The 16,669-nt window shown below is 33.9% G+C and overlaps 2 protein-coding genes across 10 annotated transcripts in view; one reads left to right on the top strand and one right to left on the bottom strand.

Moving 5' to 3' along the window:
- The window catches only part of LOC136030216 (monocarboxylate transporter 12-like), a 262,967-nt gene that overhangs the window by 36,531 nt on the left and 209,767 nt on the right, over nucleotides 1-16,669 (top strand). The window lies entirely within an intron of this gene.
- Nucleotides 1-16,669, bottom strand: part of LOC136030217 (uncharacterized) — a 33,130-nt gene that overhangs the window by 5,989 nt on the left and 10,472 nt on the right. Inside the window, exon 3 of the mRNA XM_065709029.1 lies at nucleotides 9,715-9,898. Coding sequence (XP_065565101.1) covers nucleotides 9,715-9,898 — 184 coding nt within the window. The remainder of the gene's footprint in view (nucleotides 1-9,714; nucleotides 9,899-16,669) is intronic.

Here is a 16,669-nt window from a genome sequence, read left to right as displayed (position 1 = left end):
AGTGTAACGGACAGACACTACATTTTTAAATATATAGACTAAACTTCAAACTTTTGTTTTTCTGTTTTAAGGTTTTCAAATTGCTTTAATCCGTTGTAAAAATATATTGAAATGTTTGTGCAATCACCAGTTTTTTACATTTTAAGCAATTTAATAAAATTCAAAAAGATCCTCAATTTTTTGAGCTCGTGTAACTGTAATAAGGGTAATAACGTGTAACGGTGTAACGGTAAAGATAGTGTAACAGACAGACGGACGAACGGACACTACATATATATATATATATATATATATATATATATATATATATATATATATATATATATATATATATATATATATATATATAGATTTAATTAACTAGAAAATTTTGTTTTATTCCTCTAGGAACTTATCCTACCTTTAGTGAGCTTAAACTCCCTACGCAAAAGTAACGAACATTTACTTTTTTCTAAAAGTGCCCGCAAAACCTCTGTCAGACCATCAGGTGGCCTAGCATGCTTAATAAAAAAGATGGTGTTTTCACCACCCCCTTTATGTTATCACGAGATTGATTGTTATATTGCTATTCGTCTTACCAAACTTGTCCTCATCAATGTCAATCTCCCCTGCGACCAGAGATCTCTCCGAAGTTTTGCAAAATTTACAAAATCTTGCGCAAAAGTTTTCTGAATGACATTGAGAATAATGGACTGGACTGGTTATTAATTGGTGATGTGAACTGTAGTATTAAATCTCTATCAGTGCGGACCGAGCTTCTTTTAAGATACACTACCAAGTAGTTACAAATTTTAAAGAAAAATGCCTCCCATTCGTATATCCATAACAATAGCTCACTTTCAGACATTGACCATTGTATCCTTTCTTCTGGTCTTATTTGTGGCGAATTCTATGTTGATCAGGATGATCGTGATTATGACCATCTCTCCCTGTTCCTCGTTGTTACCCTTAATGCTACTGCTTAGAAGAAACTTCGTCCTAATTCTAGAAAGCAGATTTCTAAAAGAGAATGGAACAAAGGTGACTCGCCTCATTATTTTTCTATGACTGTTAGCCTTATGCCACTGATTTAAGTCCTTTTTAATCTGCTGTGAACAAGTGTCTGATCTCTACAAGCCAGAATTCAGCTTAATATTTATTATAGCCACATTGTGTCGTGCTTAAAGAGGTCTGGTGAAGTAGCTGTTCCCCTATGTCGCTTTCAAGCCCAGACAAGAATTTCAATTTGGAATAGTGACTTAGAGCTCAAAACTTTAAAAAACCGGGCTAAATTGTCGCTCAAAATATACTAAGAGGTAATGTTTTTAATATTAAACAAAGAACAAAAATGGATTTCAAACGTTATTTTCGAAGAGGTATAATGGTGCAGAATTTCCTAAGAGTCCTAGCTAGTGGAGTTCGATAGATCGCCTATGGTCGACCAAATCCCGAATATATCATGGATCAATCATTAATGTAAGATTTGATACGGTGATATATGTGGTTCATTCTCGTTTTGCCACCCTTTTTTTCTAATCTATTGCCTAAGAAAATCACTCAAGGTCATGTACCTCCCGTTTGTATTGACCGTGTCAAAAGAAGTATAGAGAGACTTAAATCAAAATTTTTTTATATCAATGGCATCAATGCTTTTCATCTCAATGCCGATTCGGAGGAATTAGTTTATCACTTGCAGCTGTTTTTCCAGATATGTTTATATTTCCAGAATTGGACACAAAACAAACGGAATTCCGACTATAAGTGATCAGGCTACAGATATTAAAATTCAAAGGGTAACTTCACTCCGGGATCTGGGTATAATTATTGATGAAAATCTATCGTATAAAGAACATTGTAATAGATCACACGTTAAAGTTGCCCAAGTAATAACTTCTAAGACACCATTGCCTTTCCATGACGAAAGTATTACAGTTCAAAATAGGGATGAAACTTTTTAATCGACAGTGAACAAATATAAAATTTTTTAACTGGATATTTCGAACACATGTACAGTGTTCGTCATCAGCAGTAAAACTAAAGGACATCAATAAAAACAAACAAAATTTATACCCAATAAACTAATTACATATGTTTTATTGCTCTTATTTTTTTTTTCAATGCAACAGCGGAAGGGAATTTCCTTGATCCTTTTCGGTTTTGGTTCATTAGATTTTTCTGACATATCAGGTGGACAGAGGTCATGGCTCTTAGGTGAGATGATATTTACCTTATTTGACCATAGTAAATTATCATAAATTGAATTCAATCGAAATTCACCTGTATCTCTGCTTTTGGAAAATTATAAATATATTCCGATAGAGCCGATGTGAAATCTTCAGGTTTAGAATTTTGCTTTAAGGACGATGAAATAGAATTATGATGTTGTAGTAATCGCATTTTTAAATTCCGGTTAGTAAGTCCCACATAAGAGCTTCCACAAGTACATGGGATTTTATAAACCCCGCTTTGCTGCTCAACGGAAGTTTGATCCTTCCCAGGTTTTAAAAAACTAGCCAAAGTATTACTACCTCTTAAAGCTACCTTTAAACTATTATTTTGTAAAATTCGTTAGTTTTTCACTCAGCCCTGGAACACATGGTAAAGAACAAAAAACATCTTTCTGTTTTGTTGTTTCCAGAATACCGTTAGTAAATTCTAGAAATGTTTCCCTTCTTTTCGAAAAAGTCTGGTCAATTAACCAGCCTGAATAATGGTTACTTATTAAAATTTATTTAACAACAATAATTCCTCCTCGATGAATTTTGGAGAAAAAATTCTAAAAATGCGGTCAGTTAAGGATATTATTAAACCAATTTTTACTTGGCGAGCATGACCGAAGAAGAACGACAAAAATCTGTTATTGTTAGTAGGTTTTCTGTAAATTTTAAAATCCAGACTATTTTCATTTTTTAAAAGAAGAACATCCAGAAATGGAAGTTCCTTATCCTCTTCTAATTTTATTGTAGATTTTAAATCACCTTCCCAAAAACTAAGATGTTCTAAAAAAACCTTTTAATTCCTCCTCCCCATTATTCCATACTGAAATTATGTCATCCATATATCTCCCCCAAAATTTGAGTTTAAAAAAATATGAATCTAACGCTATGGTTTCAATATTTTCTAGAAAACAATTTGCTAATAAAGGACTTAAAGGGGCCCCAATGGGTAAACCATTTACTTGTTCGAAAAAAACCCTCTGAATTGAAAAAAAATAATTTTACTGCTGATGATGAACACTGTATATGTGTTCGAAATATCCTGTTAAAAATTTTGTATCTGTTCACTGTCGATTAAAAGATTTCATCCCTATTTTGAACTGTTATACTTTAGATATGTTTATTCTCGTCTTTAGTCCCTGATTCTATTTGATTACGTTTCGTCAACTTCGAAGTATCGTAAGGATCTAATCGGTCATTTTTTAACAGATTGACAGATCCGTCAACAAATGACTAGTCTTCATTGGTCCGGATTCCGGAAACTGGCACCAGAATCTGTCCGTGAAGACTGAACTTAAACCATGGAAACTTCGTTTAACAGTTGCCATAGCAGTAGCCCGCTACTACAATATCCCACGTTCAGTTTAATATCCCACTACTTTGAGGAAAGATATCCGAAAAAAGTCCTTATTTGAATGAGGAGTCATGATATCTATGTTTACTTTTAGTAGCTTAAGCTTCTCAAACTTAGCATCTTCTAATCGGTTTCTTTTTGCAGTCAATACAGCTCCTGCAGCGGAAAACAGGTGTTCAGCAGATGCAGATGATGGGAGAGGGGTATTAAATTTCTTAAACAGTTTTCCAACTTTCAGATGTGTTTTGCCCTTGCAAGGCTGGAGTCAATTATCGTAATTTGAAACTCGGATGAGAGCAACTAGCTATGACTAGTTCACTAAAGGCTTTCTCTTCCAATTCCATTGAGAAAACATGTGAGAAGCGTTCATGTAAACGACCTATAAATGGTCTCTTGATAAAGCGTGCTTTAGAATACCCGATATTCTGAAGTCCTTCTATTTTAGTCTTCAAACCTTAAAGTACTGGTAAAATAATACAAAGACAACAACTTTTTCGCCTTGCGAAAAATCTAAGGCTCGGCACAATGGATCTGTAATAAATACATACTCCTTAAGCAGATCCATCTCGACTGCTTCAACTTCGGAAGTTTCAGTTCATCATAGGAATTGGATAACTTTTTCGCATCAGATATGTCTACAACACGCTTTACTGTATCATAGAGAGAGTTCCAGTGTGTAGCATTTGGCACGACTGGGCGCCTTCCAGTTATTTCCGAAAACTTGTCGGCAGCTTTTGTGCTATGATTTGACAGATTCGTCAACATATGACTAGTCTTCCGGTCCGGATTCCATATGTTTTGGCATTTGGACATGACGGATTGATAAAGTCTTTGAAATAAAATATTAACAAATGCTCGCTTGCTATCTTTTTGTGCAACCAGGTTCAGTGTACGACTGCAGCATCTCAAATGCTCCGGGAGATAAAAATTTTTTATAAATTATTATTATTTATTATAAATAAATAATATTACTTTTATATTTATTATCGATGTTCTTCATTTATAATAAGCTCAACATTTTAAAATTTATTCTAATTTCTAAACGACTTTAGAGAAGCTCAAGACAAACATATATTTGATCAAGACATTCTACCCTGTGACGAGCTTAAAAACTGGTAGAATTCTCGCCAACTAATATTTTGCTTCATATGTTTCAATTCTTCAAGAAAAGCTGAAAATTTCACTCTTTGCTTTTATTAGATTGAGACTATCTCCTTGAAATTGTAGGTTAATTTCATTAATTTTTTTTAATAAATCTGTCAAATACGGGATGTCTGCTTTCGAATTGATCAGGTTTTCTCTTAAATCTGGATCTTTACTTTTCAGAAACTCTAATGCTGATTCAAAAATTGAGTAAAACCTTGGTTCAATAAAAAATTGAGTCAAAAGAGCAGAAATTGTTTCTTGCATGTTGGAGAGAAAGAGACAAAAAGACTTAAAAAAATTCTATTGTCAAATGATACAGTTTCCAGGAGAATCAGTAATATGGCCTATAAAACAAAAACACAACTTGTTGGAACATTTTGAGGTAGTCCTTGCTTTAGTACACAACTCGATGAAATCACAGATGTCGCTGGCATAGCCCAACTGATCGTTAATGTACGTGTCATTTTTCAAGATGAAATATTTGAATATATTTTATTTTGTAAGACACTAAAACATCGACAAAAGGTGAAGATATTTTAAAGTTGTTAGATTTTTTTTCTGAAAACCAGCTTGAATGAAAAAGTGCGCATGGATGGTGCAAAGGCTGTGAGTGATCACATAACGGGGCATGTATGCCATGCTAAAATGTTTCAACTGTGTGTAAGTTCATTGATTGTGTTCTGCACCGAGAGGCTTTGGTAGCTAAGAACTTCCCTGAGAAACTTCAAGATATTCTTGATTAAAGGGCTAAAATTGTGAACTTCATTAAAACTAGGCCTTAAAAAATGTTTTTCTTTAAAATTCTATGCCAGGAAATGGAAAGCTTCCATGATAACTTATTGCTATATGCTGAGGTAACATGGCTTTCTCGAGGATATGTTGTGTCCCGTGTATTTGAACTCCATAAAGAATTATTATTTTTTTTTTACCGATCACAAAGCCTATCTGTCTTCTGTACTTACTGATTTTGATTGGCTTTTGAAGTCGGCTTATTTAAGTAGCATTTTTGAAAAATTCAACACCTGGAATCTATCCATGAAAGGCAGTGTTTCTGATATTTTTTATGCAGAAAAGAAAAATGGAGCAATGGTAAAAATGATCAATATCCGGAAAAACGAAGAGAAAATAACAATTAAGAACTTTTTGAAAAATTACATATATTTTTGCTAGATAATGAGCTGATTTCACTGAACTCAAGATATAAAATAAGCCAGCATTTGAATGCATTGAAGATTTGTATAAGAGAGCACTTTCCACTTTTGGAGGAGTAGTTAGACTTGATATGTGACACCGTTAATGCTGATGCTATGAACGCTAACCCGACTAACTTTCAAAAGGAGCAACTCATTGAAGTCTCGTGTAATCCCACGCTAAAAATAAATATTTGACTCCTGGTACTGCATTGTTAGATTTCTGGATTGGCTCTTTGAAAGTAGGTGCTTTTAGTTCTTTAAATTTCGTGTTTGTTTTTAAATAAAAATGTTTGCAAAAGATATCTTTTTGTTTCAAACAATTCGTGGTAACGAACTGTAGTAAGGAGCGACCCGGCTCAATAGTAACCGAAACTCTAAAAATGGAATTTTGATACCAATAGTTACATCAAAAGAATCGAATTTTAATGCTGATTTTAAATATATAAGTTTCATCAAGATCAGTTATATCTATCAAAAAATAAGAGCCTAAGAAAATTTGCCTCATTTCAGAAAATAGGGGGAAACACCCCCCTAAAAGTCATACAATCTTAACGAAAATCACACCATCAGCTTAAGCTTATCCTATCTACAAGCTCCTATCTATCTACAGCTATCTTATCTACTGCTCCTATCTACAAAAATGTGGATTTTTGCATCTTTTGCCAGAAGACATCACGGATGCGTGTTTATTTGTTTTTTTGTTTGTTTTTTTGTTTTGTTTTTTTCCCAGGGGTGATCATATCGACCGAGTGGTCCTAGAACGTCGCGAGAGGTCTCATTTTAACGAAAATTAAAAGTTCTAGTGCCCTTTTTAAGTGACCGAAAAAATTGGAGGGCACCTAGACCCCCTCCCACGCTCATTTTTTCCAAAAGTCACCGGATCAAAATTCTGAGATAGCCATTTCATTCACCATAGCCGAAAAACCTAATAACTGTGTCTTTAGGGACGACTTACTCCCCCACAGTCCCCGTGGGAGGGGCCGCAAGTTACAAACTTTGACCTGTGTTTACATATAAGCGGGGAGTAAAACAGGGCAGCACCCTTTCACCTAAGTTGTTTAATATTTTTATTAATGATGTTGTTAATTTTCTAGAGAATAGATGGGCTCCGAAAGTTAGCCTAGGGACTCAAAAACTATCTCTCTTATTATTTGCAGATGATATTGCTTTGGTGGCTAATAAACCGCAAGATCTACAGACTCTTTTGAATCTCATAGAAGAATATTTGCATATAAAAAAGTTAAGGCTGAATACTGAAAAGAGCGAAGTTGTTATTTTTAAAAAAAGGAAGGTTGGGGACGATGAAAAATATACGTTTAAATTTAATAATAAGGAACTATTTATAAGTAAAAGAATAAAATATTTAGGCTTTATCTTATCGGAAAATGGAAGCCTAAGGAGTCATGTTGATGAAATAATTAAGAGAGGTAGGGTGGCCATGTCAGCTATATTTAGAAACCCGACGATAATGGGGATCAAAAACCTAAAAATGCATAAAAGAATATTTAACACAAAAATTTTACCCGTAATAGAATATGGAGCAGAGATATGGGGTGGAGAAACGGTGCAGCAACTGGAGTCCCTTCAGCTCCAGTATTATAAAAGAGTGTTTGGTTTACATCAGACAACTCATTCACAGATTCTGAAAGGTGATATGGGCCTGTTTTCTTTAAAGCTACGTAGGTATATTTTAATGCTTAGATTCTGGTTGAAGTTAACTAAGAGTAATGAAGATAGACTAGTAAGAGTGGCATATGAAGAGATGTTGAAATGTGGTTTAAAAACCTCGTGGCCATCCCAAATTAAATCATTACTAGAAAAAGTAGGAATGCCTTATTTATGGAATAATGGTCTTTGCTCTCGCGATGTACCAGCAAATTTAGAAAGCCAGGTACGATTTATATTAGAGAGTCAGGAAATTCAGCATTGGCAAGGGCTGGTTCTTGATTCTACAACCCTACAACATTATAATCAGGCAAAACCTAGTTTTGGGGAGGAAGTTTATTTTAAACTTAATTTACCGTCTATGATTCTACGTCGTTGGATTCAGCTTAGGGCAAATTGTCTTCCAATCCAGAACAGGCAAAAAACGTTCGACAAAAATAAAATGATAGTTGGTCCTGATAGGCGGTATCTTTGTCCTCTTTGTAAAGATGATGATGAAGACTTGGATCATTTTCTCCGGAAATGCCCGGTGCTCTTGGATTTACGGGAAATTTATTTGCATGGGATTAATTTGATGCTTCCGGGTATTCTACAAAATAGTAACCCAACCACAATATTTCGAGTGGGAGTATATATAGAAAAATCATTAATAAGAAGAAAAAGTTTTATATGATTAATTTCTTTTGTAGTTAGATTAGGTACTTTTTGCGTTGAATTCTGTTTTTTTTTTTTTTTTGTTTTTTTTTGTGCGTGTTCGTACTGTTGTTAATTTCCTTGCTTGTCTGTTATTTATTTATATTTTTTGTGTATATGGCCCACGGGTTTTGAAATACACTTATCTATCTATCTATCTATCTATCTATCTATAGTAATGGTTACTGGGAAGTGTACAGACGTTTTCAGGGGGATTTTTTTTTGTTCAGGGAGAGATTTGAGGGGGGGTTTACGTGGGAGGATATTTCCATGGAGAAACTTGTCATGGGGGAAGAGAATTTCAATGAAGGGGCGCAGGGTTTTCTAGCATTATTTGAAAAAAAAACAATGAAAAAATAAATATAAAAGTTTTTGAGCAGCATTAAAACACATATGAGGGGTTTACCTCCTCGTTATACCTCACTCTTTACGCTAAAGTATTTTTAGTAATTTCAACTATTTATTCCATGACCTTTGTGGTTCAGAGGTCATTCTTAAGGAATTGAGACAAAATTTAAGCTTCAGGGTAAAGAGTGAGGTATCGACGAGGGCTGATCCCCCTCATACACGCAATAAAAACATACGAATATAGAAGTTCGTTACGTAAATTAAATCGTAAGTTACGTATATTTTTTACCAATGAAAACGTTTGTAAAAAATTAAAAGTTGTAGTTGCTTTTTTATATAATCAAAAAATTGGAGGGCAACTAGGCCTCCTCCCTCGCTCTTTTTTCTCAAAATCTTCCGATTAATATCAATTAATTAATATGCAAATTTCGTTTTAATTATTTATGTGCGGAGAGCCAAGATCAAAACATGCATTAATTCAAAAACGTCCAGAAATTAAATAAAAAAACAATTATTTTAAATGAAAGTAAGGAGCAACATTAAAACTTAAAACGAACAGAAATTACTCCGTATATGAAAGGGGCTTTTCCTCCTCAACGGCCCGCTCTTTACGCTAAAGTTTCTTACTGTTTTAAAAATAGAGCTAAGAGAAAGAGTCAAACTTTAGCGTAAAGAGCGTGCCGTTGAGGAGGAAAAGCCCCTTTCATATACGCAGTAATCTCTGTTCGTTTTAAGTTTTAATATTGCTCCTTACTTTCATTTAAAAGAATTGTTTTTTTTATTTAATTTACTTAGACATTATACGCAGTTGAGTTTAGAATTTTAAGGCTTTAAGATTTGTTTAATATTTTAGATATAGTTTGCTGAGTACCGGTAGCTGAGAAGGGTAAAATTACCCTGTAATTTTGTAGACATGTAAAATGCACCTTTTAGTGCAGACGTTCTATTTTGTAATTTTATAATTCCACGGCAACCTCTGAACTTAAAACTGACTGATCCTTTTAGAATAGTCATACGTATTTGTAAGTGCTACTGCAAAACTAGGATCCTTGAGTCGTGGTTCGTGCAGGGCTTCATATGGCCTTGGCTTGGGAAGTCTAGTTAATTGTACAATACTTACTATCTTTTTCAGTGAGTCCTGTCAAGTTGTCTGAAATGTCAGACATTTCTCGCTCAAATCCATATATCTCGTCTGAACCCTCATGACTATTTTTGAGCTTATGTAAAAACCCTTTCAAAACCTTTTCGTCTTTGGGATTCGTCTGGGCTTGTACGAGAATGTGTTTGAACCACTGCTTGAAATCCTAGGATAAAAATGCATATAAAATATTTGTATTTTTTTTATAACGAACATATACTAATCAGCTATATGTGCAAAATCAGCTATAATAATGCTGCCCTACCCCCAAAGTCAATTATTCTCCTAAAGATATCAGATAAAACACTTGAAAAGTATGTTCAGCATAGTTGAAAGGTCCAGTAAATTTGACCCCCCACCGAGCACACAGCTCATGGGCAAGGGCTGTAAGCTATGTAAGTCACTCAATCCTTAAATATCGTATTCATTATTAAGAAAGTGGGCATTTTTGACCCTTGGTGTCTAAAAAGTCTAAGGGTATTAAGGTGAAGCTTTCAGGGAACATTAGGGAGAGCGTTGAACTATTCAAAACACACTTCCTGCATGTAAGTTGTCCTAAAGGCGTTTTTTAGGAACGGCTTAGGGTATTAGGTTTTGAACTTCCAGGGAACAATGAGGGGGATGATCATTTGACCTAAAGGCAATTTGTACTACTACGACTGCGAACACTATTACTTCTACTACTACTAATATTACAACAACAACAACTACTACTACTACTATTACTGCTACTATTACTAGTACTACTACTATTCCTATTATTACCTCTACCATCACCACTGCTACTACTACTATAACAACAACAACAAATATTACCTCTACTACCACTACTACTAAGGAGTACAAAGTGGCTCAGAGTGTGGCTCAGAGTACAAAGTAGAAATTTCCAAGTTATGCTAAGAGGGGTGTTCAAGTGACTGAAACGCGATATGTGTATACTGTTATTGCTACCATTGCTACTGCTATTGCTGTTATTACTAAAACTACTACTGCTACTACTATTATTACTATTACTACTACTACTACTGCTACTGATACTACTACTACTACTACTACTACTACTACTACTACTACTACTGCTACTACTACTAATATAATAACGATAATATTACCACTACTGCTACCGCTACTACCACTACTACTACTATTACTACTGCTACTGCCACTGCAAGTGGGTCAGTGTACAAAGTTGGAATTTTCAGGTTATGTTGAATGGAGGTGTTCAAGTGACTGAAATGCGATATGTGCATACTACTACTGCTACCATTACTACTGCTACTGCTGTTACTACTAAAACTTCTACTGCTACTACTACTAATACTGCTACTACTACTACCAACCACTACTACTACCAACCACTACTACTACCACTACTACTACTACTACTACTACTACTACTACTACTACTACTACTACTACTACCACTACTACTACTACTACTATTACTAGTACTACTACTGTTACTACTTCGGCTACTGCTACTAAAACCCCTACTACTGCAACTAGTACTACTGCCACTACTGCGAATACTGGTGCTACTAAGGCTAGGGGTATTAATTGTTAAAATTTAGGGAACAGCCCGGAGTGCTAAGTTGAAAATTACAGGGCACGTTATGGGAAATATAGAGCTAAGCAAAATGCACTTTATGCATGCTACTATTTCTACTTCTACTGCTATTTCTGATGCTACTATTACTACCAATATAGCTAAGACTATTAAGGTGAAAATTTCAGGGAACGTTCAGGAGAATGTTGAACTAAATAATAAAAAAAAACACATTACGTCCATGCTGGTTGTCGGAAGTGTGCATCTTCAATTTCCCAGGAACGGGTAAGATAATATTAATTTGAAACTTAAAGACATGTTAAGGGGGATGTTGAACTCACGAAATGGCACTATATACATATTACTACTGTTATTGCTAACAATTTGTACTACTACCAGTACTAACAAATCTGCTACTACTACTATTATCGCTGCTACGACTACTGATTCTAAGGGTATTATGTGTAATTTTTGAGGGAATGTTGAAGGGGATGTGAAATTAAATCGAAACACACTACGTAGACGCAAGCTAAAAAAAAAGGTGTAACAGCTATATCCAAGAAACAGCTTAGAGAAGTAAGTAGAAAATTCAGTTTGCGGTTAGGGGAATGTCGAATTAAACGAAAGATACTATGTGCATTTGCTAATACTACCAATAATAGTGTGCTACTACTGTTACAGCATGAACTGAATCAAAAGTGCTTAAGTGCATCCTGCTTGTCAAAATGGCACAGACTCAGTATCTCAGGAATGAAATAGAGGATTGAGTTGGAAGTTGCAGGCAAAATTGAGAGAATTTAAAACTAAATCAAAATAAACGATATTTATTCAGATTGTCTATGCAATATCACAATAAAAATTATTTTTTTAAATTCTTTTTTTTAACAAATGAAAAGACTATGCCGTTTAAAAACGAACAAAAACTAATTTTCAAAATCTCGTTTTCCACAGAAGGCCTTTTAAAGGAAAGTAAAGATTTAAATCAAACCAAACAGGAGTAGGAATAAAGTCGAATAGTTCTTTAGTAAAACTACCATAAATCGCTATCAATAAATAAACAAAACCCAAAGTCAGCAAAAATTACAACAAATAACCAAGTCAAACTAAAAAAAAAGAACAAAAAAATACTACACAGAGGAGTAAAGTGGATTGCCCCTTGGCCTTCTAAAGACCGAAAAATAGTTTGCGTTCTACTGAAATAAAAAAAAATATTTTAAACGTTTTCTCTTTTATAGCTTCAATAAATATAAAATTACAAAGACTTTGACGAATGAATTTCAGTATATATTAAATGTCTAACCCACATTTATATGTTATTTTCAGTGATCTTAGTTGTAATGGTGATCTGCTTTTTATTTTATAAGAAATCAACATACAAAGCTCGAAATAAAGATTAGTTTTAGTTGTATTTTGGTCTTTAGAAGGCAAGGAGGGCGTTAGCCTAACTCCCTTTTGTGGTTTTGACTCGGGCTTTTTTTCTTTTGACTTGGTTATTTGTTGTAATCTGTGTTCGTTCTTGGTTTCATGGTTATTTATAGTAGTTTTACGCTGGAAAAATTATTTTACTTAATTTCTGCTAATATTCGGTTTAGTATGGCTCTTTACTTTTCTTTGAAAACTTCTTTGTGGAAAAAGTTTAGAAAAATTAATTTTAGTATTAGCATCGGCTTAAACCAGAATAATAGAAAGGTAAATTCTGGAAATTATCTTTTCAGAAAAAAAACTACGAAAGTTATAAATGCTGCTTTAGTTTAACAATTTCGAGAAAGTTTTCATCCTGGTAATAAGGTTACATACTGGTAAAGATTGTTGTTGTGGTAAAACAATCTTTTACTCTACTGTATTTTAGATCACTCCCTTGCCACAACCGTGCTTTGGAAACAGGAGTGGCTCGCATAATAGGTTGCTTTGATAAGCTTCCAAATAAAGAAATACCGGCAATTTCAAGCGAAACTGGACAATTATGTGTCGTAGGTTTAAAACGAGGGTTTTAAGTATAGGCAATAAAAGCATTAACTAATCACTGTTTCTTTTTAAAAATTGTGTTTTAATGAAAAGTGTCGAGTATAACGAAATCTCAAAAATTTATTAATCAAAGTTTTTACTTTTATTAACAACGTAGCGTATCTTTACACTTTTTAAAGTTCGACATATTTCGCTTAAATTACAGAATTCACAATTTGATAAGAAAAAGTCTATTTCTCTATTTCCACTCCCGCCATATCTGATTATTCAACGGTCGATGTCTACCTGAATATTTCGGTGAACGTTTATAATTGCTAGTCCTGTCAGTTTAGAGCTCTTCGCTAGTATTTCCTCTTCTATTAATTCTAAAATATTCGAATAAAGACCAAAATCGTCAGAAAAATATGGACTCTATTAAAGATGTATGTAGGTGTGTGCTTCAAACTAAGTATATGAATCGAAATTCTCCTTAAATACAAAATAATTATGTATTTTTTTTTGTATTTCATAGGTATAGATTGATGTTTTAAATTCTCAGGGTTTCAAGCTGATCTAGATTTATTTTAATTTTTTTTTTAATCATAAAATTTTCAAATATTTAATTCCACCGTTTAAATCTCGGTATGTCTGCTGAGCAGTATATTTGAAATTTGACTCAGATTTAACATTAAGTAAGAGAATTTACCCGTAAAAATTCTGATTTACAAACAACTACTGGTGGAAATATGATTTGATGGCATGTATCAAAATAAGTATAAAAATCCTCAGCGGTATATATAGCAGTTCAGAAAATCTTATGGACAAATATATGCAACCCCTATACCAAAACATAACTATATTTTGCGACTGGTTGGTATTGAGAAGGTGAGAAATTCTGAAGTAATATTGTAGTTGTATTCCGTTTCCGTGGTTAGCTCAAGTTGTGTGAATTGCGTATTTTTTATCAACATTTTAATCGTAAATGCTCGAAAAAATCGATGCCATTCCACTGATTCAAACTGAGAATTCAGAGACCCATCTATGCCAGCTAGTAAAAAAAAAAAACTAACACAAAATTATTTGTCTTCAAAAATCTATTCTTCTTAAATTATTTCTCTTACTTTGAAGGAGTATATCGACTCATTTACCTAGTTTTAAGCATATGATAAGTTCTAAAGAGTTTGGCCTTTATTTTAATGTTTTAGGATGAACAGAGGATGTGATATTTCAGACAATGCAGAGGTTTAATTAGATGAAAATAGGCAGTAAATTGGCCACCATTTGCTAACCAAAATTCAAAACTTGAATTAATAATTTTTGTGCTTCTCATACAGTTACTTTCTATTATACAAATCCCCTAAAAAACAACAATGTTGTAAACGCAAAAAGCAAACCCGAAAAACCAAAACAGACAGCCAAAAACATATCCCGCTTTCTAGGGCTGTAATGAAAAAAGGTGGAGATGGCTAGGCCACGTTCTGCGGATGAAGGATGACAGATTACCGAATATTGTCCATTTTGGCCAACCGTCTAGGGTCAAAGATGAAAGTAGGTCGTCCTTATTTGGGGTGGGAGGATGTCTTAAAGAAAGATTTAAATTAAATGGAAACTTCCTGGGAGGGTGTAAAGAGGGAGGCTTTGAATAGATTGGGATGGAGGAGGAGCATACGTGGATGTGTTGGCCTCGGGTGGTATGGTGCTGCAGTGAGCTGTTAGTAGTAGTAGGCCTAGTAGTAGTAGTAGTAGTAGTAGCAGCAGTAATAGTTGTTATTACGAAATGAAGATTTTCGCCTCCCAGTTGGCTTTTATGGTAATATGGACAGATTCCCCCGATAAACCTAAATTTAACCAAATATTTTTTGGTGGTATGCGTCATTAGAAAGAGACCTTGCAAAGTAACTTAAACCTTGTTTCAAACTTGTTTACGAAAAGAAACAGTCTTAATAATTAACAACTTATTGAAAACTCAACTTTTAAAAACCTATTACAAAGAAATAACTTCCGTGCCAACCCAAACTGGAGCAAGTGGTCCCAACACAAATCTACCGCCATGTCATGGAGGACATGCGCCCCTCGCATGCCCCTGGAACCGTTACGGTTTGGAAAGTAGTTTTTGTGACAATTTACGCATTAATTTTCAAGTCTACACAACTTCAAGTCTAGTTCTTGAGTTTCTAAGAATTCTTGAGTTTCTAAGAACTTGCCGAACGTATCAGATGCAAGTCTAATATTTTTGAACAATTATAAATTCCATTAATCTATTCTGATAACCCTTCGGCCATTGACGTGCTTTATGACATCATATAACCAAGAAATATTTAAACTGTTTTTTTTTTTTTGTTACAATTACGCAAACCTTTCATTTTTCGATAATTATTAAAGAGAAAATCCCTTCAAAGATAAAATCCACGTGCTGTGCTTAGCACAAAAAAAAATATTTCGTCTTGCCTATAGTACAACACGTAAAAAAAATAGATATGGTACAATTTTTTGATCAGTGGTACAATTTTAGGGCGTTTTACGGTACCTTTTCTTCCGAAGCATTGGCAACACTGCTCTTCGGTTCCTTTTTATCGACAACATTTAAACGGAGATATTGGGTGTTATGTTTATTCAATTTGTCAAACAGTTCGTGGTAACGAACTGTAGTAAGGAGTGACCCGGCTCAATAGTAAACGAAACTCTAAATAACGGAATTTTGATGCTAAAATATACATCAAAAGAATCGGATTTTCATGCTGATTTTAAATATATAAGTTTCATTAAATTTAGTCTTTGTAATCAAAAGTTACGAGCCTGAGAAAATTTGTCTTATTTTAAAAAATAGGGTAAAACAGCCCCTAAAAGACTATTTATTCTACGGCCTTTCTGATTCAGGGGTCATTCTTAAAGAATCGGCACAAAACTTACGATTTAGTGTAAAGAGCGAGGTATTAACGAGGGTACAAACCCCCTCATATACATAATAAAAATTTTAGAATATAAAAGTTTTTTACGTAAGTTAATTCTTAAGTTACGTATATTTTTTACTAATAAGAAAATTCGTTAAAAATTAAAATTTATAGTTACCTTTTTGTGTAGCCGAAAAATTACATGGCAACTAGGCCTCCTTCCCCATCCCTTATTTCTCAAAATCGTCTGATCAGAATTAAGAGAAAGCCATTTAGCCAAAAAAGGAATTAAAATGTAAATTTCATTTTAATAATTTATGTGTGGAGAGCCAAAATCAAACATGCATTAATTCAAAAACGTTCAGAAATTACATAAAAAAGAAGTTTGACTCTTTACCACAATTCTGCTTTTTAAAACAATTAAAAGCTTTAGCATAAAGAGCGAGGGATTGCGGAGGGGACAACCCATTTCATATACGGAGTAATTTCTGTTCGTTTTAAGTTTTAATGTCGCTCCTTACTTTCAGTTAGAAAAACTAGTTTTTTTATGTAATTA

This window comes from Artemia franciscana, chromosome 8 (assembly GCF_032884065.1).
Source record: "Artemia franciscana chromosome 8, ASM3288406v1, whole genome shotgun sequence".
NCBI lineage: Eukaryota > Metazoa > Arthropoda > Branchiopoda > Anostraca > Artemiidae > Artemia > Artemia franciscana.
The sequence above is the reverse complement of the archived record's forward strand: the minus strand, read 5'-3'. Positions and strand labels throughout refer to the sequence as shown.